General features: G+C 44.3%; 1 protein-coding gene across 7 annotated transcripts in view; it reads left to right on the top strand.

Moving 5' to 3' along the window:
* The window catches only part of LOC115205083 (C-Jun-amino-terminal kinase-interacting protein 4), a 54,997-nt gene extending 33,710 nt beyond the window's left edge, over positions 1-21,287 (top strand). For 4 of the 7 annotated variants that reach the window (XM_029770716.1, XM_029770726.1, XM_029770696.1 and 1 more), the window contains 21 exons: positions 893-1,045; positions 1,300-1,351; positions 1,572-1,702; positions 3,426-3,482; positions 4,785-4,961; positions 6,348-6,477; positions 6,566-6,658; positions 7,017-7,139; positions 7,733-7,922; positions 8,158-8,367; positions 8,661-8,850; positions 9,023-9,139; positions 9,388-9,468; positions 13,498-13,565; positions 13,943-14,091; positions 14,600-14,771; positions 15,460-15,573; positions 16,131-16,175; positions 20,153-20,329; positions 20,488-20,631; positions 20,697-21,287. In XM_029770716.1, the coding sequence (XP_029626576.1) occupies positions 893-1,045; positions 1,300-1,351; positions 1,572-1,702; positions 3,426-3,482; positions 4,785-4,961; positions 6,348-6,477; positions 6,566-6,658; positions 7,017-7,139; positions 7,733-7,922; positions 8,158-8,367; positions 8,661-8,850; positions 9,023-9,139; positions 9,388-9,468; positions 13,498-13,565; positions 13,943-14,091; positions 14,600-14,771; positions 15,460-15,573; positions 16,131-16,175; positions 20,153-20,329; positions 20,488-20,631; positions 20,697-20,815 (2,692 nt within the window). In that variant the 3' untranslated portion in view covers positions 20,816-21,287. The remainder of the gene's footprint in view (positions 1-892; positions 1,046-1,299; positions 1,352-1,571; positions 1,703-3,425; positions 3,483-4,784; positions 4,962-6,347; positions 6,478-6,565; positions 6,659-7,016; positions 7,140-7,732; positions 7,923-8,157; positions 8,368-8,660; positions 8,851-9,022; positions 9,140-9,387; positions 9,469-13,497; positions 13,566-13,942; positions 14,092-14,599; positions 14,772-15,459; positions 15,574-16,130; positions 16,176-20,152; positions 20,330-20,487; positions 20,632-20,696) is intronic. The other 3 variants (XM_029770735.1, XM_029770705.1, XM_029770685.1) reach the window with 2 other exon arrangements.
* Positions 21,288-21,704: the final 417 nt, after the last annotated feature.

Genomic DNA, 21,704 nt, shown 5'->3' with positions numbered 1-21,704 from the left:
GTCAGCGTGGCAATTGCACACTCCCTCAATTTGAGACATCTGTGGCATTGTGTTGTGTGACAAAATATGACATTTTAGAGTGGCCTTTGATTGTCCCCACCACAAGGTGGACCTATGTAATGATCATGCTGTGTAATCAGCTTATTGAAATGCCACACCTGTCAGGTGGATGGATAATCTTGGCAAAGGAGAAATGCTCACTAACAGGGATGTAAACAAATTTCAGCACAACATTTGAGAGAAAGAAGCTTTTTGTTTCTGGGATCTTTTATTTCAGCTCATGAAACATGGGACCAACACTTTACATGTTGCATTTATATTTTTGTTCAATGTATACCTGTCATATTCGTGAATGTAGGTGGCAGGGAAGTCAGGCGCAGGAGAAACCAAGTTGGTTAAATATGGAGTATTTAATAAAAAACAAACTCCATAACCAAAGTACAAAATAAACTGGGTAAAGAATACCCGTCGCACACCGAAACACAAATCCACATAACATACAAACAATCACTGACAAGGACATGAGGGGAAACAGAGGGTTAAATACACAAGTAATTAATGGGATTGGAAACAGGTGTGATGGAAGACAAGACAAAACTAATGGATAATGAAAAACTGATCAATGATGGCTAGAAGACCGGTGACGTCGACCGCCGAGCACCACCCGTGCAAGGAGGGGCATCGACTTCGGCAGAAGTCGTGACAGTACACCCCCAAAGTCATTCAAATGTTATCAGTCTTTTAAACTGGTCTAAAGTCTATTCCATATTTAGATAGCTTTATAGATCCCACTATTCCGGACTATATACTGGAAGCACAACATAACACAAACATTTTGCATGCAGTGTTGTAAGGTGTCACATTCATTCCTTTCCCCCCTTGTTTCCTGTAGGAACGCTCTGAATGTGGTGAAGAATGACCTGATAGCGCGGGTGGATGAGCTGTCGTGTGAGAAGGAAGTGTTGCAGGGGGAACTAGACGCCGTGACACAGACCAGGAAAAACCTGGAGGAGAAGAACAGAGAGCTGGAGGAGGAGCTCAAGAAGTGGGTCAATAAGAACAACAACACACGATAACACACCACACACAACTGATCATGTAAGGTCTACACCTGTTGTATTCGGCGCATGTGACAAATCAGATTTGATTTGATTTGACAACAGCAACACAACATATTAATATGGCCACCAATTGTAAGACTGTTTTTAGGGAAATCACCAAGAGTAAACTGTCAACATGAACACATGGCATAGCATATTGTTGATGAACCTGATTGAACCAATTCTTCTGTTTTTCCAGAGTGCGTGTGGAGATGGAGGAGGTGAAAGGGAAGCCAAACGAGGAAGAGGATGTGAGTGCCTCTTACATATGTATAACATTGTCCTGTATAATGTGACTGTACCTCTTAATGTCCTATAGTGGTACCCCTTTCTATATTGTAATCACTGTTAAATGTATATTTTTATCATATTGCTGCAAAATGTACCTTCCTTAAAATTCAGCTTGTTACTATGATTGGTGCGTTGTATGTCCGACCAATGAAAACACCCTCTCTCTCTCTGGTGTTCCAGAGTGACGTTCCTACAGCCCAGAGGAAGAGGTTCACCAGGATAGAGATGGCTAGAGTCCTCATGGAAAGGAACCAGTACAAGGAGAGACTGATGGAATTACAGGAGGCTGTTAGGTGGACAGAGATGATCAGGTGAGGAGGAGAGGAGAGAGTAGGATTGAAGGGAATAGAATAGAGCCAGTATACAATGCAATCCCTCAGCTAACCATGTATTTTTAAACAATATGGCCAATTAAACAATTTGGTCAATTATATCGCCACATTTTCCACTAAACAAGGACTTTCCTCTTAATCTGAATGCTAGAATTGAAACTAGGCCACTGCTATACACTTGAGTCAGTGGTGGTCGGTGCCATTTAAGATCAGGGAGGACAATTTTTTTTTATGAGCATGGCCTTACTATTACAGCATATTGGATAAATGTCATTCACATTCCCCATTTTTTTCCGCTTGCTTCCGTTTAAGATTTGTTTTTCAACAGAATCGGCAGAATGAATACACCCCTGATCACCCGCAAACACAGTTCACTTTCATAGCAGCCACATACAAACAGCATAATCACTTTGCTTGTTGTATGATTCCTTCTCACATCCACGCTCTCTCCTCTGCTCACCTTTTCCCTTCGCTTGTGGACTTCATTGCACAGCACAACAGCTGTCTGTGACCAGGCGCAAATGATCGCTAACCACTACACCAAGCCTACATTGTTGTCACCATGTTAGCTAATGTCATAGTCAACATATCTACTAGAACTAATGTGTTAGTAAACCTACTACAATCATGCAGTACGGTGTACAGTCAGTAAGCAGTTACACTGGTGAGCCCAGTGGCAATACATTTATTAAACCAAAAGCTTACCTTGACATGGTGTTGGATAGCCATAGCTAACGAGAGAGAGAGGCTATATATATATATTTTTTTTATATAGAATCAGATACCTATATAAAGGAATAGGCAAAGGACTATGGATACAACATATTAATCCTTTCCCCAGTTGTTTCCATGGCCTCTGCTATAGTAATATGCTGCAGTTGCTTAATAACTGGTTCCCAGAGTGACGTCAAAGTCCATTGTTTCAGAACACCAAACGTCCAGAATGTTCAAAAGTAAAGAAACATTTTTGGAGATCAAATGTTAAATAGAATGAAACATAATACTATGTTGCCTAGTGAAGGGTTTCCTTCTCCACACCCCCTTTCATATACACTCTTTAATCTCCACTCTGAGACTCCACTGAAATCATCCTTCTGCTCTATCCTTGCTCTACCAATTTAAATGAATGAGTTGAAGGAATAGTTCAGAGAAATTACATAGTTATCTAAATATCTCTTTACTTAGAAGGCATTTTATGGACAAGGAGTGACTGCAATCAACACTTTGGTTTTGTTAAACTGTCACAGGCGTCGTAAGGGACAGACCAAGGCGCACCGGGTATAGTGCTCATCTTCTTACTTTATTTAGATTAAAGTGAACACTTAAACAAAAATACAAACCAACGACCAAAACGACACTTCCGTAAGGTACAAGACTATAACGTAAAACAACCACCCACAAAAACACAGGAAAAAACAGGCTGCCTAAGTATGGCTTCCAATCAGAGACAACGAAAGACACCTGCCTCTGATTGGAAGCCATACCTGGCCACACATAGAAAAAGAAACATAGAAATAGAAAACTAGAACCAAAATCCCCTAGAAAAAACAACAAAAAAACACACAAAACAACATGCCCTGACCATACTACAATTACAAATGACCCCTTTACTGGTCAGGACGTGAAATAAACTAACCAATGTCGTAAGTAATTCTGCTGAACTGTCCCTTTAACATGATGCCATGTTGTGTTGTCTTACCAGAGCCTCCAGAGAAAACCCTTCCCTTACTGAGAAGAAGAAATCCAGCATCTGGCAATTGTAAGCAGTCTCAAATAATCTTTCCTTCAATGACCAGCTGTACGAAATAACTCATAGGAATTATATACATTTCTGATATGATGTATCCAACACTATCAACATGATATCATATGCTAACATTCTGGAAATTCCATCCCTGTTTTCTTTCTTTTTGGATGTGCTATTAAATGTTCCGTCTTAGGTAAATGTTTTAAAAGTCATAGCCATCCCTCTCTTGCCCCTTGGTTCAGTAACTACAGTCTAGCCATGGGTTTAAATACTATTTAAAATACTTTAGCTTTGCTTGATTGAGCTTGCCTATTGCAACGGAACCAATAGAAAATTCCCAACTGCGCATATCCCGCCCACCTGGCAGTCCATGCAGGATAAAGCAAACGTTCAAAGTATTTGAACGATTTTAAATAGTATTTGAACCCAGGTCTGCTACAGTCCCCTGAACAATAGACATATGCTGGATGTGTACTACTCTCTTCATGTTTTCCATCCAATCCACAAACAAATCAGTCCAATGTGATTCTCTTGCCCTCTCTCCCGCCTGCCTCTGTTGCCTTATGTTGTCCTGCTAGTCTGCTTAAAGACTGCTGAGAGGGAGAGGTCTATGTCAGCTGATTGTATCTCCTTCATGTCCTCTCAGAAGTTGTATTTGTTTAGAGGACAGTTTATGGACAAGTGCTTCATTCTGCATAGGCCTATTACCTGCTGTAATGCAGAGATTTAAATATGTCCAACTCTTTATTAATGCGCACTCTTGTAAGATCTACTGTCACATTACAGTATGATGTGTAGACATATGAAGAAAATAATAAAAATATAATTGCATGCTTCTTTTGATCAACTGACAGAGGTGTCCTCCTTCATCCCTGTGAGTTTTACTGTGACTGACTGTCTTAACATGGGGCTCTTTCCTCTTACTGTGCTGTGGAGCTCATTGTAATCACATGTTATGCAGCCTATTGACTAACTTTCAAATAACATATGCCAAAATGTATATACAAACACAGAAATGCACAGGTGTAGGTGTCCTAATGTATAGTACTAGTGTACTGAATGTAGGCTTATAATACTATATATTAATATGTATGACTCCTGTTCAGTTAAGGGGCCACGAGTGGTATTGTGATGGGTGGGCCTTGGCTCTGTTAATCAACGTACCCAAATCCCCAGCATGCTTCACTTCACTATACTTGAGGTGGTGGTGGTGGGTGACTGTTTACTGTTGGTTGGTGGTTGACCCCTGGCCTTGCTCCTCCCTATACCACCCCCCCCCCTCGCATCCCTATGGTTTCTCTCTCCCCCCCGCAGCTTCAGCCGCCTCTTTAGCCCCTCCTCCTCCTTCACGGCAGTGATGAAGAAGGCGGAGTCCCAGGGGAGGGAGGTGAAGTACACACCCCCTGCAGGAGGGGGAATGAAGAAGAGGAGCAGCACCTTCTCCCAGTTCCCCACCGAGAAGTCCAAGGCCTTCGACTTCCTCAACGAGGAGTGAGTAGTGACACAGCACTCATTCTGTCATGTGTTAGTACTGTTGTAGCTCTCCTTACTCCTCTCTTGACCTCTGCCATGATGAGCCATGGTCATTCACTCCATGTATTACACAGCACTTATAATATAATCATGGATATGTGGGTCAACTACTTATGAGGGTTAGAACTGTTCATGACCTGTTCTATTTTACGACTTCATAACCTGTTCTATTTTACAACTGTTCATGACCTGTTCTATTTTACGACTTCATAACCTGTTCTATTTTACAACTGTTCATGACCTGTTCTATTTTGCAACTGTTCATAACCTGTTCTATTTTACAACTGTTCATAACCTGTTCTATTTTACGACTTCATAACCTGTTCTATTTTACAACTGTTCATAACCTGTTCTATTTTACAACTGTTCATGACCTGTTCTATTTTACGACTTCATAACCTGTTCTATTTTACAACTGTTCATGACCTGTTCTATTTTACGACTTCATAACCTGTTCTATTTTACAACTGTTCATGACCTGTACTATTTTACAACTGTTCATGACCTGTTCTATTTTACGACTTCATAACCTGTTCTATTTTACGACTTCATAACCTGTTCTATTTTACAACTGTTCATGACCTGTTCTATTTTACAACTGTTCATGACCTGTTCTATTTTACGACTTCATAACCTGTTCTATTTTACAACTGTTCATGACCTGTTCTATTTTACGACTTCATAACCTGTTCTATTTTACAACTGTTCATAACCTGTTCTATTTTACAACTGTTCATGACCTGTTCTATTTTACGACTTCATAACCTGTTCTATTTTACAACTGTTCATGACCTGTTCTATTTTACGACTTCATAACCTGTTCTATTTTACAACTGTTCATAACCTGTTCTATTTTACAACTGTTCATGACCTGTTCTATTTTACAACTGTTCATGACCTGTTCTATTTTACAACTGTTCATGACCTGTTCTATTTTACAACTGTTCATGACCTGTTCTATTTTACAACTGTTCATGACCTGTTCTATTTTACGACTTCATAACCTGTTCAATTTTACAACTGTTCATGACCTGTTCTATTTTACAACTGTTCATAACCTGTTCTATTTTACAACTGTTCATGACCTGTTCTATTTTACAACTGTTCATAACCTGTTCTATTTTACAACTGTTCATGACCTGTACTATTTTACAACTGTTCATAACCATGCTACACAAACGTTCACATACTCCTAGGGCTTGTTTCTCATGACCCATATTGGGTATATTTCTGGACCTCAAAGACTTTTCATTGGAGAGTGCTTTCTATTCCAGGATTCAGCAAACCTGCCCATAATGTCATTTTTTGTAATGGAATTCCCTTTTTGTCTTGTCTCCCTGTCAGAATGGACCCATGCGCCTCTCCGTCCCGTAGGGAGCAAAAGAGGGCCCAGTACAGACAGGTCAAAGCCCACATGCAGAAGGAGGATGGACAGGTACAGGCCCACGGATGGAGTCTACCCAGCAAATCTAAGGTAGGAGAGGGGAGGGAGGTAGAGAGAGTTCGCAATAAACCATATCCAAGTTTTTCTTTTTTATATGACATCTTGTGTGTCCTTTCAGGCAGTGAACGGGGGCCCAACAGAGAACAAAGAGAAGAATCTACCTGTGCCAGTCTACCTGAGGCCCCTGGACCAGAAAGATGCTTCTATGAAGGTGAGCACAGCACACACTGGGATTAAGTTAACTTCATTTTGATCTGTGAAAACATACATTACTTTTGTGCACAATGCAACATTTGAATACCAAGTTGTGATACACAAGTATAATACATGTTTTGCAATGGAGGCTGCTGAGGGGAGGACAGCTCATAATGGCTGGAATGGAGCAAATGGAATGGCTTCAAACACATGGAAACTTTGTGTTTGATGTTGTTGATACCTTTCCGCTCCAGCCATTACCACGTGCCCGTCCTCCCTAATTAAGGTGCCACTAACCTCCTGTGGTGTATTGAGCTTTTTTAAATGCAATTTCTATAAATGTTACGTTGTTTGATTGACTGATATGTCTGCAGCTGTGGTGTGCTGCGGGTGTGAACCTGTCAGGAGGGAAGATCAGAGAGGGAGGGTCCATGTTGGAAGGACAGAGCAGGAAGGGCTCTGTGAGCAGCCTGGACCATTTAGAGACAGAGAACAAGGTAAGGGGGAGGTGTTTTGAGCATGTTGGCCAAGGGGGGTGTACCCGTACCTTAAGCACCTTGACATAAGGAGGGTGTCTCATCAGGATCACAGGACAGTATATGGAAACTTCTGACTGTTTTTGAGAGCTTGTATATCAGTCAACAAAAGTACTGTATGCTGGAACTTTATACAATATAAGTGTTTAAAACAGCTTATTACTGTTTTTGAGAGCTTGTACTGTAAATGACTGGAGAAAGAAGACTGGATAGTAATACATACAGACACAAGTTAAAGCTCTGATATTTACGATCTCTGGCCTCAAGCCATCATGACAGGGCTCAGTCAAGTCAACATTGTTAGCCCTTAGACATACTAGTCCTGGTATAATGGAGCCCTTGCTCATACTAGTCCTGGTATAATGGAGCCCTTGCTCATACTAGTCCTGGTATAATGGAGCCCTTACACATACTAGTCCTGGTATAATGGAGCCCTTACACATACTAGTCCTGGTATAATGGAGCCCTTGCTCATGATCAGTCTGTCCTGTCCTTGCTCATGATCAGTCTGTCCTGTCCTTGCTCATGATCAGTCTGTCCTGTCCTTGCTCCAGGAGCAGGAGAAAGGTGACCAGGAGGAGAAGGAGCTGCGTCTGCAGGATGAGATGTCCTGCAGGGTGTGGATCTGTACCAGTACCCACTCCTCTACTAAAGTCATGGTGCTGGAGGCCAACCAGCCCTCTGACCTGCTGGACAGCTTCTACGCCTGCAACTCACACGTCCTCTGCATCGCCAGCATACCAGGTTTGTGTGTGATGTTTGTGTGTAGTGTGTGTTTGTTTGTGTACAGTTTATGAGGAATTTATAATATTAAGATAGTACGTATGTTTCAAGATGGGTCAGTGTTGGCTGGTGTTACTTTCAATCAGATGAAGGGGTCATTGTAATGTCTGAATGGAATGAATAAAACGGTACTGTGTGTGTGTGTGTGTGTGTGTGTGTGCTCACTTCTGTGTGTTTTCACATGTCTGTTTCTCAGGTGTGTTGGAGACAGACTACCCTGCAGGGGAGGAGCTACCTGTACCCCAGGACCAGGAGTCCGGGCCAGTTGATGGCGTGTCGTTGACAGGCAGCGTGGCCAGTCTGGGCTCCACGGGCAGCGACGGCGCCTTGGCAACAGAAGGGACCACCGCCGTCCTCCAGATGGCCGGGGCAGGGCTCAATGACCTCCCGGCTCAGCACAGCTCAGGTAACACAGACACAGGAACTGGCCGCGGTTCAGGACATTATAGCGGTGGTCACCTCCATCACTAGTCCTGGAGAGATATAGGCTTTGAAGGACTTTGTTCCTGCCCAGAACTATACCATTTGATTCAACCAGGAGTAGTTGAATGAGGGGTTTTAGTGTTGGCATTTTCACACTTTCACACACATTAAAACTGGGGTATGCCCTGGGTTCCACCCTCAATCATCCTTTTGTATCTAATGCATACTTACTGTAATATTTTCTCTCTACATATTCCCCCTACCTCCACCCAACAGTGGATCTGTCCAGAGAGCCCAGTCCTGCAGAGGATGGGGTCCCCACGGCGGAAGAGGCCACAGAGGCTACAGAGGAGGGGGAGGAGAGCCAGGGGCTGGTCGTCAGTCAGCCAGGCATCTACACAGAACACGTGTTCACAGACCCTCTGGGAGCCGGCCACCATGAGTCCTCCACTGCAGACACACAGAGGTGAGACTGTCTGACCTAGTACTAGTTAGTAGTGACCTGACCAGGGAGAACTCTGGTCCCTTGTTTAAGGCACTGGGTTACATACATGAGTAATTAATGAATGTATGACTTTCTTAATGTGTGTTTGATACACTAAAGCTCACCAGCCCTGTTCTTTCTCTCTGTCTCCCAGGGACCAGGAGGGGGTGGGCGAGGCGTCTCTTCCCGACGACATGCTCCCTGCTGGGGAGGACGTCCAGAGGATGAGCAGCGCCCTGCCCACCATGTGGCTGGGGGCCCAGAACGGATGGTGAGGACAAGGGAGTGGTCACCAGGGGCCACTTGGGCCACACAGAAGTAAATTAGTATGGAATATACAGTAGATTTCTTTGGTCAAGAAAATAAAAATGTATTATACATTTTTAGTAATTTCTCTGTTAATCTTTATTTTTGTTTATGCATCCTGATCTGTATAATTATCTGTAGAAAATCATCCCCATTTATTTGGGGATTGTGTTTTTTAATCTTTGTCTCCTCTCTTGTCTCCTCCCTCTCTAGTTTGTATGTGCACTCGTCTGTGGCTCGGTGGAGGAAGTGTCTCCATGCCATCAAGCTAAAGGACTCCATCCTCAACATAGTGTGAGTACTCTGAGGACTCCGCTCGTACTCAAGGTCATTTATATACAATACCAGTCAAAAGTTTGGACACACCTTCTCCTTCAAGGGTTTTTCTTTATTTTTACTATTTTCTACATTGTAGAATAATAGTGAAGACATCAAAACTATGAAATAACACATATGGAATCATGTAGTAACCAAAAAAAGTGTTCTTCAAAATTGGCACCCTTTGCCTTGATGACAGCTTTGCACACTCTTGGCACACGGATTCGGTATCGGTGCCCCCTGTATATAGCCTCGTTATTGTTATTCTTGTTGTGTTACTTTTTATTATTACTTTTTATTTTAGTCTACTTGGTAAATATTTTCTCCTTCTTGAACTGCACTGTTGGTTAAGGGCTTGTAAGTAAGCATTTCACGATAAAGTCTACACTTGTTGTATTCGGCGCATGTGACAAATAACATTTACATTTTACATTTACGCCATTTAGTAGACGCTCTTATCCTGAGCGACTTTCAAATTGGTGCATTCACCTTATGATATCCAGTGGAACAACCACTTTACAATAGTACATCGATATCTTTTTTTTGGGGGGGGGGGGGGTGGGGTGGGTTAGAAGGATTACTTTATCCTATCCTAGGTATTCCTTAAAGAGGTGGGGTTTCAGGTGTCTACGGAAGGTGGTGATTGACTCCGCTGTCCTGGCGTCGTGAGGGAGCTTGTTCCACCATTGGGGTGCCAGAGCAGCGAACAGTTTTGACTGGGCTGAGCGGGAACTGTGCTTCCTCAGAGGTAGGGAGGTGAGCAGGCCAGAGGTGGATGAACGCAGTGCCCTTCTTTGGGTGTAGGGCCTGATCAGAGCCTGAAGGTACGGAGGTTCCGTTGCCCTCACAGCTCCGTAGGCAAGCACCATGGTCTTGTAGCAGATGCAAGCTTCAACTGGAAGCCAGTGGAGTGTGCGGAGGAGTGGGGTGACGTGAGAGAACTTGGGAAGGTTGAACACCAGATGGGCTGAGGCGTTCTGGATGAATTGTAGGGGTTTAATGGCACAGGCAGGGAGCCCCGCCAACAGCGAGTTGCAGTAATCCAGACGGGAGATGACAAGTGCCTGGATTAGGACCTGCGCCGCTTCCTGTGTAAGGCAGGGTCGTACTCTGCGAATGTTGTAGAGCATGAACCTACAGGATTGGGTCACCGCCTTGATGTTAGCGGAGAATGACAGGGTGTTGTCCAGGGTCACGCCAAGGCTCTTAGCACTCTGGGAGGAGGACACAATGGAGTTGTCAACCGTGATGGCGAGATCATGGAACGGGCAGTCCTTCCCCGGGAGGAAGAGCAGCTCCGTCTTGCCGAGGTTCAGCTTGAGGTGGTGATCCGTCATCCACACTGATATGTCTGCCAGAAATGCAGAGATGCGATTCGCCACCTGGTTATCAAAAGGGGGAAAGGAGAAGATTAATTGTGTGTCGTCTGCGTAGCAATGATAGGAGAGACCATGTGAGGATATGACAGAGCCAAGTGACTTGGTGTATAGCGAGAATAGGAGAGGGCCTAGAACTGAGCCCTGGGGGACACCAGGGTGAGAGCACGTGGTGCGGAGACGGATTCTCGCCACGCCACCTGGTAGGAGCGACCTGTCAGGTAGGACGCAATCCAAGAGTGAGCCGCACCGGAGATGCCCAACTCGGAGAGGGTGGAGAGGAGGATCTGATGGTTCACAGTATCAAAGGCAGCAGATAGGTCCAGAAGGATGAGAGCAGAGGAGAGAGAGTTAGCTTTAGCAGTGTGGAGAGCCTCCGTGACACAGAGAAGAGCAGTCTCAGTTGAATGACCAGTCTTGAAACCTGACTGATTTGGATCAAGGTCATTCTGAGAGAGATAGCAAGAGAGCTTGCCAAGGACGGCACGCTCAAGAGTTTTGGAGAGAAAAGAAAGAAGGGAAGGTCTGTAGTTGTTGACATCGGAGGGATCGAGTGTAGGTTTTTTGAGAAGGGGTGCAACTCTCGCTCTCTTGAAGACGGAAGGGATGTAGCCAGCGGTCAAGGATGAGTTGATGAGCGAGGTGAGGTAGGGGAGAAGGTCTCCGGAAATGGTCTGGAGAAGAGAGGAGGGGATAGGGTCAAGCGGGCAGGTTGTTGGGCGGCCGGCCGTCACAAGTTGCAAGATTTCATCTGGAGAGAGAGGGGAGAAAGAGGTCAAAGCATAGGGTAGGGCAATGTGAGCAGGACCAGCGGTGTCGTTTGACTTAACAAACGAGGATCGGATGTCGTCAACCTTCTCCGCAAATAACATTTGATTTGATGAGTAATGCTTTTCCAACAGTCTTGAAGGAGTTCCCACATATGCTGAGCACTTGTTGACTGCTTTTCCTTCACTCTGCTGTCCAACTCATCCCAAACCATCTCAATTGGGTTGAGGTCGGGTGATTGTGGAGGCCAGGTCATCTGATGCTGCACTCCATCACTCTCCTTCTTGGTCAAATTGCCCTTACACAGCCTGGAGGTGTGTTGGGTCATTGTCCTGTTGAAAACAAATGATAGTCCCACTAAGTGCAAACCAGATGGGATGGCATATCGCTGCAGAATCCTGTGGTAGCCATGCTCGTTAAGTGTGCCTTGAATTCTAAATAAATCACGACCAGTGTCACCAGCAAAGCACCCCAACACCATCACACCTCCTCCTCCATGCTTCACAGTCGGAACTACACATGCGGAGATCGTCCGTTTACCTACTCTGCGTCTCACAAAGACACAGCGGTTGGAACCAAAAATCTCAAATTTGGACTCATCAGACCGCAGGACAGATTTCCACCTATCTAATGTCCATTGCTCTTGTTTCTTGGCCCAAACAAGTCTCTTCTTCTTATTGGTGTCCTTGAGTAGTGGTTTCTTTGCAGCAATTCGGCCAAATCACACAGTCTCCTCTGAACAGTTGATGTTGAGATGTGTCTTTTACTTGAACTTTGAAGCATTTATTTGGGCTGCAATCTGAGGTGCAGTTTACTCTAATGAACCTATCCTCTGCAGCAGAGGTAACTCTGGGTCTTCCTTTCCTTTGGCGGTCCTCATAAGAGCCATTTACATTATAGTGCTTGGTGTTTTTTGCGACTGCGCTTGAAGAAACTTTGAAAGTTCTTGAAATTTTGTGGATTGACTGACCTTCATACCTTAAAGTAATGATGGACTGTCATTTCTCTTTGCTTATTTGAGCTGTTCTTGCCATAATATGAAATAGGGCTATCTTCTGTATGCCACCCTTGCCTTTTCGCAACACAACTGATTGGCTCAAATGCATTAAGAAGGAAAGAAATTCCACAAATTAACTTTTAACAAGGCACACCTGTTGATTGAAATGCATTCCAGGTGACTACCTCATGAAGCTGGTTGAGAGAATGCCAAGAGTGTGCAAATCTGTCATCAAGGCAAAGGGTGGCTACTTTGAAGAATTTCAAGTATTAAATATATTTTGATTTGTTTAACACTTTTTTGGTTACTACATGATTCTATATGTGTTATTTCATAGTTTTGATGTCTTAACTATTATTCTACGTAGAAAATAGTAAAAATAAAGAAAAACCCTTGAATGAGTAGGTGTGTCCAAACTTTTGACTGGTACTGTACATGATTGATATGATTTATTGATTATTTCACACACAAAGGTTCCCAAAGAGAGACAGACAGTACTTGTATTGAGTATTCAGGCCATGTATATCTCACCAGACATGTCTTGTAGTGAGTATTCAGGCCATGTATATCTCACCAGACATGTCTTGTAGTGAGTATTCAGGCCATGTATATCTCACCAGACATGTCTTGTAGTGAGTATTCAGGCCATGTATATCTCACCAGACATGTCTTGTAGTGAGTATTCAGGCCATGTATATCTCACCAGACATGTCTTGTAGTGAGTATTCAGGCCATGTATATCTCACCAGACATGTCTTGTAGTGAGTATTCAGGCCATGTATATCTCACCAGACATGTCTTGTAGTGAGTATTCAGGCCATGTATATCTCACCAGACATGTCGATGTGTGCTCTCTGTCTGCAGGCATGTGAGAGGAAGAGTCCTGGTTGCCTTGGCGGACGGCACGTTGGCTATATTCCACAGAGGCCTGGGTAAGGATGCATTGATTCAAGCCATATTGTGATGCAGGTTAGCGTTTTTGTAATGAATCTTCTAGCTGGCCCAGCCACAAAGTAATACAATATTATTTTAAACCTAACCATAACCGTAACCACACTGCTAACCCTAATGCCGAACCCTAACCTTAAATTATGACCCAAAAGCAAATGTGTGTTTATATGCATTTTTACAATGTAGACAATTGTGACTTTGCAGCTGGCCTATCTAGCGGAAATCGCTCAGTTCTGCCTCCAGGACCAGACTCTAAGAAACGTCAACCTGCTATTGTGATGCTCCCTGGAGTAAAACGGCTTGGCAGCCATTTTGTGTCACAGGCATATCATTTCTCTGTGTGTTTCTCCCTATGCAGATGGACAGTGGGATCTGACCAACTACCACCTACTAGACCTGGGCCGGCCGCACCACTCTATCCGCTGTATGACAGTGGTGCATGACAAGGTGTGGTGTGGCTACAGGAACAAGATCTACGTCATCCAACCCAAGGCCATGAGGATAGAGGTACATCATCTGACATGGTTTATACTGTAAACCTTCTGATGGTACAAGGGGGGACAGTGTAAAGCGATTTGTGTTTCAGAAAAGTGCTAGATAAATGTGAGTCCTTATGACTTTCCCCACAGCTGTTAGAAGTCTTTTCCAAAATTCCCAAAAAGAAGTTTCACAAAATGACACTAAAGTTATTGTATAATCTCCCTTTTGGTTTGAAGATGTTTTGTTGTCCTAATTGTTGTAGTTCTACTTTTAAGTCTTTCATCCATGAAATTGATAAAGCCCCTTTGGTGACTTATTCCACATAGGTTAGAATAACTCCAGCCCACTTTGACCTTTGAGATCAGTGTCTTATGTTTCTTGTGATCTAACATTTGTGTATTCTCTCAAATGTACAACCACTATCAAATAGAGTATACACTGTATATCAGCCCATGATGTCTGTGCAATATCTAATAGTGATCTAGTGTGGTTTAACATGGTTATAATGCTAACTTATCTATTTCCTCCTGTGTAGAAGTTGTTTGACGCCCACCCCCGGAAGGAGAGTCAGGTGCGTCAGCTGGCCTGGGTGGGAGATGGGATCTGGGTATCCATCCGCCTGGACTCCACCCTCAGACTGTTCCACGCCCACACCTACCAGCACCTCCAGGACGTCGACATAGAGCCCTACGTCTCCAAGATGCTGGGTACTGTACATTGACTCACTGTTCAAATCAATACAGCTTTATTGGCATGGGGTACTGACATTGACAAAGCAGAGGAGTTTTAGGATGATAGATGTAAAAATAACTTTGCTTCAGTAGAATGCATGGGGAATACATGAATGATTGTGCTTAGGGCTGTTGCGGTTACCGTATTACCGCCACACCGGCGTCATGAGTCATGACCTCAGTCAAATTCCATGACCGTTGATTCACAGTCATCTCCTCTTATGCACTCTGGACATGCGTTGGTACAGTAGTACCCAACTCGCTAACGGCCGTCAGGTCGCTAATGGTCCGGTACTCAGGGCTCTATTGTCCCTCTAACCACTCTGACATCAATGCAAATGAAAATCACATCAAACACTTATCATCAAACAGTACCATGCTTACATATTTTGTCTTGCCCATTCACCCGCTGAATGACACATACACAATCCATGTCTCAATTGTGTCAAGGCTTAAAAATCCTTCTTTAAACTGTCTCTTCCACTTCATCTACACTGATTGAAGTGGATTTAACATGGATAATAGATTTTACCTAGATTCACCTGGTCAGTCTGTCATGGGAAGTGTTTTGTACACTCAGTGTACATTACCCTGTTACACTGTCAATTTAGCATGAGTTTATGCAGTGTTATGACCCTGTCCTCTCTTCTCTCCCCTTCTCTAGGTACGGGTAAACTGGGCTTCTCCTTCGTCAGGATCACAGCCCTCATGATATCCTGTAGCCGTCTGTGGGTCGGAACAGGAAATGGTGTGATCATCTCCATCCCGCTGTCAGAAGGTAAGTCCATACGAGCTACATCTCAGTCATCTAAGATAGCCTCCTCTCCTCACCTTCCCTCATTCATTGTTACTTGCCCCTTGAAAAGGTTCACGTCCCTCAAAAGACCAAGTTTTATAACAACGTAACGATCAACAAATATTTTTCAAGCCACTGTATGACGTTGTTGGATGGTGAAAAGGTGTATCTACTTTAACTTGGCCCATTCATTCACGCAGGTTTACGTTTATTGAGTGATTTCCACTTGCTGGGCCAGCTGCAAAGTCAAAATTGGCTATATTGTAAAAAGTTATGAAAACAGAAATGAGCTTTTTGGTCTTAATTTAAGGTTAGGCATAAGGTTAGCAGTGTGGTTACAGTTAGGGTTTAATGTCTGTGGCTGAGCCAGCTAGTGGCTGTCCTGCTGAGCTGCCTCAGTACACCTGCTTAATTAACACTCATACAGTGAATGAACCAGCTCCAATTAGCTGTCTGTAAAGGAGAGAGTGGGTATTCATAGACTCTACTCCTCCACTGCCCCATATATCCCTCCTCCTCTCCTGCCTCTTTCACTGAAGCTATAGGTCCTCCTCAGCATGGAGTCTTACTGAGGGGCCTCAGGGGTGAGTCTCCATCACACAGCAAGCTTAACCAGACTTCTCTCTTTCTTTACTACTCTGTTTCTCTCCCTCTGTCCCTCTTAACCAGACTTCTCTCTTTCTTTACTACTCTGTTTCTCTCCCTCTGTCCCTCTTAACCAGACTTCTCTCTTTCTTTACTACTCTGTTTCTCTCCCTCTGTCCCTCTTAACCAGACTTCTCTCTTTCTTTACTACTCTGTTTCTCTCCCTCTGTCCCTCTTAACCAGACTTCTCTCTTTCTTTACTACTCTGTTTCTCTCCCTCTGTCCCTCTTAACCAGACTTCTCTCTTTCTTTACTACTCTGTTTCTCTCCCTCTGTCCCTCTTAACCAGACTTCTCTCTTTCTTTACTACTCTGTTTCTCTCCCTCTGTCCCTCTTAACCAGACTTCTCTCTTTCTTTACTACTCTGTTTCTCTCCCTCTGTCCCTCTTAACCAGACTTCTCTCTTTCTTTACTACTCTGTTTCTCTCCCTCTGTCCCTCTTAACCAGACTTCTCTCTTTCTTTACTACTCTGTTTCTGTCCCTCTGTCCCTCTTAACCAGACTTCTCTCTTTCTTTACTACTCTGTTTCTCTCCCTCTGTCCCTCTTAACCAGACTTCTCTCTTTCTTTACTACTCTGTTTCTCTCCCTCTGTCCCTCTTGCATCTTGTCTTTTCCAAGTCTCCTGCTCTTTCTCTCCTCCTTGACTCTTTCCTGCTGTCTTGCTCTTTCTATCTCTAGTGCTTCTATTCCTAGTCAGTTCCATATAGCTGCATCTTCTCCTCTTCTCCTCTTTTCCTCTCTACCCTTCTCTCTCTCTATCCTCCTCTGTGTATTTGGGCCTGGTTTGTGCTCTTTGGTCAGTTCTGGTCTCTCCCTGCCTGTTGTTTCTGATCCTAGTAGTGGATCTCTGGTCTCTCCCTGCCTGTTGTTTCTGATCCTAGTAGTGGATCTCTGGTCTCTCCCTGCCTGTTGTTTCTGATCCTAGTAGTGGATCTCTGGTCTCTCCCTGCCTGTTGTTTCTGATCCTAGTAGTGGGTCTCTGGTCTCTCCCTGCCTGTTGTTTCTGATCCTAGTAGTGGGTCTCTGGTCTCTCCCTGCCTGTTGTTTCTGATCCTAGTAGTGGATCTCTGGTCTCTCCCTGCCTGTTGTTTCTGATCCTAGTAGTGGGTCTCTGGTCTCTCCCTGCCTGTTGTTTCTGATCCTAGTAGTGAGTCTCTGGTCTCTCCCTGCCTGTTGTTTCTGATCCTAGTTGTGGGTCTCTGGTCTCTCCCTGCCTGTTGTTTCTGATCCTAGTAGTGGGTCTCTGGTCTCTCCCTGCCTGTTGTTTCTGATCCTAGTAGTGAGTCTCTGGTCTCTCCCTGCCTGTTGTTTCTGATCCTAGTAGTGAGTCTCTGGTCTCTCCCTGCCTGTTGTTTCTGATCCTAGTAGTGGGTCTCTGGTCTCTCCCTGCCTGTTGTTTCTGATCCTAGTAGTGGATCTCTGGTCTCTCCCTGCCTGTTGTTTCTGATCCTAGTAGTGGGTCTCTGGTCTCTCCCTGCCTGTTGTTTCTGATCCTAGTAGTGGATCTCTGGTCTCTCCCTGCCTGTTGTTTCTGATCCTAGTAGTGGGTCTCTGGTCTCTCCCTGTCTGTTGTTTCTGATCCTAGTAGTGGATCTCTGGTCTCTCCCTGCCTGTTGTTTCTGATCCTAGTAGTGGATCTCTGGTCTCTCCCTGCCTGTTGTTTCTGATCCTAGTAGTGGGTCTCTGGTCTCTCCCTGCCTGTTGTTTCTGATCCTAGTAGTGGGTCTCTGGTCTCTCCCTGCCTGTTGTTTCTGATCCTAGTAGTGGATCTCTGGTCTCTCCCTGCCTGTTGTTTCTGATCCTAGTAGTGGGTCTCTGGTCTCTCCCTGCCTGTTGTTTCTGATCCTAGTAGTGGATCTCTGGTCTCTCCCTGCCTGTTGTTTCTGATCCTAGTAGTGGGTCTCTGGTCTCTCCCTGTCTGTTGTTTCTGATCCTAGTAGTGGATCTCTGGTCTCTCCCTGCCTGTTGTTTCTGATCCTAGTAGTGGGTCTCTGGTCTCTCCCTGCCTGTTGTTTCTGATCCTAGTAGTGGGTCTCTGGTCTCTCCCTGCCTGTTGTTTCTGATCCTAGTAGTGGATCTCTGGTTTCTCCCTGCCTGTTGTTTCTGATCCTAGTAGTGGGTCTCTGGTCTCTCCCTGCCTGTTGTTTCTGATCCTAGTAGTGAGTCTCTGGTCTCTCCTTAACCTGTGTTCCTGTCCAACATTCTCCTGAACTCTAGTGCACAACAACAGTTAGTTTTCTACTTCTCTCTCTGCAGCTAGACAAACAGACAGACAACAGTTAGTTTTCTACTTCTCTCTCTGCAGCTAGACAAACAGACAGACAACAGTTAGTTTTCTACTTCTCTCTATGCAGCTAGACAAACAGACAGACAACAGTTAGTTTTCTGCTTCTCTCTATGCAGCTAGACAAACAGACAGACAACAGTTAGTTTTCTGCTTCTCTCTCTGCAGCTAGACAAACAGACAGACAACAGTTAGTTTTCTGCTTCTCTCTATGCAGCTAGACAAACAGACAGACAACAGTTAGTTTTCTGCTTCTCTCTCTGCAGCTAGACAAACAGACAGACAACAGTTAGTTTTCTGCTTCTCTCTATGCAGCTAGACAAACAGACAGACAACAGTTAGTTTTCTGCTTCTCTCTCTGCAGCTAGACAAACAGACAGACAACAGTTAGTTTTCTGCTTCTCTCTATGCAGCTAGACAAACAGACAGACAACAGTTAGTTTTCTGCTTCTCTCTATGCAGCTAGACAAACAGACAGACAACAGTTAGTTTTCTGCTTCTCTCTCTGCAGCTAGACAAACAGACAGACAACAGTTAGTTTTCTGCTTCTCTCTATGCAGCTAGACAAACAGACAGACAACAGTTAGTTTTCTGCTTCTCTCTCTGCAGCTAGACAAACAGACAGACAACAGTTAGTTTTCTGCTTCTCTCTCTGCAGCTAGACAGACAGACGGACCCAACTGACTGCTGCCTTGTCTGTGCAGGGCAATCACAGTCATTGTCGCTCTGTTGACGACCCAGACCTGTCTTTTAGTTTTAACTTGTCTGTATTGTTTCTAAATGTTTCACTCCATTCATTAATTTCATTATGACTCCTTCCTTTCCAAGTGTAGCATGTTTACAGCGTGACCTTGGCTTTGGGTCTACTGTATGTGTTTTCAGGATGGCCTTGCAGTTACTGACTGACATTTTACTATCTACAACATCCTTTCCATTAATCTCTCTCCTCTCCTCTCCTCATCTCTTTCCTCTCCTCTCCTCTCCTCTCCTCTCCTCTCCTCTCCTCTCCTCTTTTCAGTCTTCTTCCCATCTTCACAATCACTCTTTTCTTTCTGTCTGAGTCATGTTTCACCCCTTTGTTCCATATGACACATGCTGTCATTTGTATGTTTACTCCAGGTAAGAGCTGGGCTGTGATGTCATCATAGTGCACCCATGGCCTTGTGGTATATCTACGCAATAAGGCCCGAGGAGGTGTGCTATATGGACAATATACCACAGCTAAGGGCTGTTCTTCTGTACAACGCAACGAGGAGTGCCTGACACAGCCCTTAGCTGTGGTATATTGTCCATATACCACAAACACCCAAGGTGCCTTTTTGCTATTATAAACTGGTTACCAACGTAAATAGAGCAGTACAAATATTTCTTTTGTCATACTTGTGGTATATGAACTGATATACCATGGCTGTCAGTCAATCAGCATTCAGGGCTCGAACATCCAGTTTATAATGGAGGCTTTGCAGTGTGCCGCTTGCTATGGATGGATAACAAGCTAAATGGATTCACTGCGCAAAACATTACAGTTAAGACATTTTTAATTTAAGGCCAGGAGTTTTTCCTGACATCATTACTCTATAGGTTTTGTTTTTAACTCTATAGTTGTCTTCTTGTTGTTGTGACGTTGTAGCCAACAAGACAGCGGGTGCAGTGCCAAATCGCCCTGGCGGTGCTGTGCGGGTGTTCAGTGAGGAGGGCACGGAGAGCACTTTGCCAGGCAGCTTCGTGCCCTACTGTTCCATGGCACAGGCACAGCTGTGTTTCCACGGACACAGAGACGCAGTCAAGTTCTTTGCAGCCGTCCCAGGTAAGCAGCAAGGGGTAGTGATCATTAGGGTGTGCAACGAGAAACATTTTGCAACAGAAAATTCAAATGATTGTGCGCAGGCAGTCCCTACCTGTTTCATTCAGTTTTCTTCCTGAACTTGACCGAGGAAGTACTCAATACTTAACTTCCTGTTCCAGGTCAGGTGATCCCGTCCCCCGGACACGGAGGGGATTCTGGGTCAGATGACCCCACCTCTGAGTCGTCTGACATGGCGACCTCTGAACCTGCCAAAACCTTCCTGGTCATGAGTGGAGGAGAAGGCTACATCGACTTCAGAATGGGTGAGTAGAGTGTGTGTGTGTGTGTGTGTGGGTATGACGTTATATGACGTATCTCTCCTCAACAGGTGATGATGTAGGAGAGGTGGATGGCAGCCTATCGGAGCCCACCATGAAGCAGGCCACCCCCGCCAAACCAGAGCGCAGCCACATCATCGTCTGGCAAGTCACTTCCTGCCAGGAGTGAGCCAATCACAGACTGCCACATCACTACTGGGTCACACAACCCCCCCGCATGCCCCTCCCTTAGGTTTTAAGTTGTTATTATTGATATTATTATTACTACTGTGGATGACTACATTGTTGCTAAGGATTCTTTTAGTGTCTGTTTTAAATGTGTCCATGAATTTGGGGCCCTAATGTTTTAAAGTAACTGTCCAGTGAAAATCTCACTTTTAGAAGTCTGTATTCTGTTAACTCATACTCAAATACTATTGTTGACACTTCAAAACCCCCACCTCAAACTTGTATCTCAAACAGACCGTTTCAAAAATGCTTGCTATTTCCTCATTGAGGATGATGTGAGCTGGCCAATCAGCAGTCTACTCACATAAATATTTTGAATGACCGGTATATGCCCACCCCATTCTGTTGTTGGGGTAAGCCCACACCATTCTGTTGTTGGGGTAAGCCCACCCCATTCTGTTGTTGGGGTAAGCCCACACCATTCTGTTGTTGGGGTAAGCCCACCCCATTCTGTTGTTGGGGTAAGCCCACACCATTCTGTTGTTGGGGTAAGCCCACACCATTCTGTTGTTGGGGTAAGCCCACACCATTCTGTTGTTGGGGTAAGCCCACACCATTCCATAGAAAAGCAGCTTTTTTTAACATATTTTAATTTTTAAAACTAGGAAAACTATTTCACTCATATTGTCATTAATTATAGGTCATATTTCATTGAAATCTGGAAACACTGGACAGTTACTTTAAAGGGACAGGCTTATTATGCCAGGTTATTACATATGTACTGTACCACCATGTGTAGGTGCTACGTACTTCCTATAGTTCAATAAGGATCAAATAACGGCATTTTCCTGTGAGGCAAACTTCTTATATGATATTTACTGCACATACAA

This window comes from Salmo trutta, chromosome 1, assembly GCF_901001165.1.
Source record: "Salmo trutta chromosome 1, fSalTru1.1, whole genome shotgun sequence".
Classification (NCBI taxonomy): Eukaryota; Metazoa; Chordata; class Actinopteri; order Salmoniformes; family Salmonidae; genus Salmo; species Salmo trutta.
Note: the sequence above shows the minus strand (reverse complement) of the source record. Positions and strands in the feature narration are given on the sequence as shown.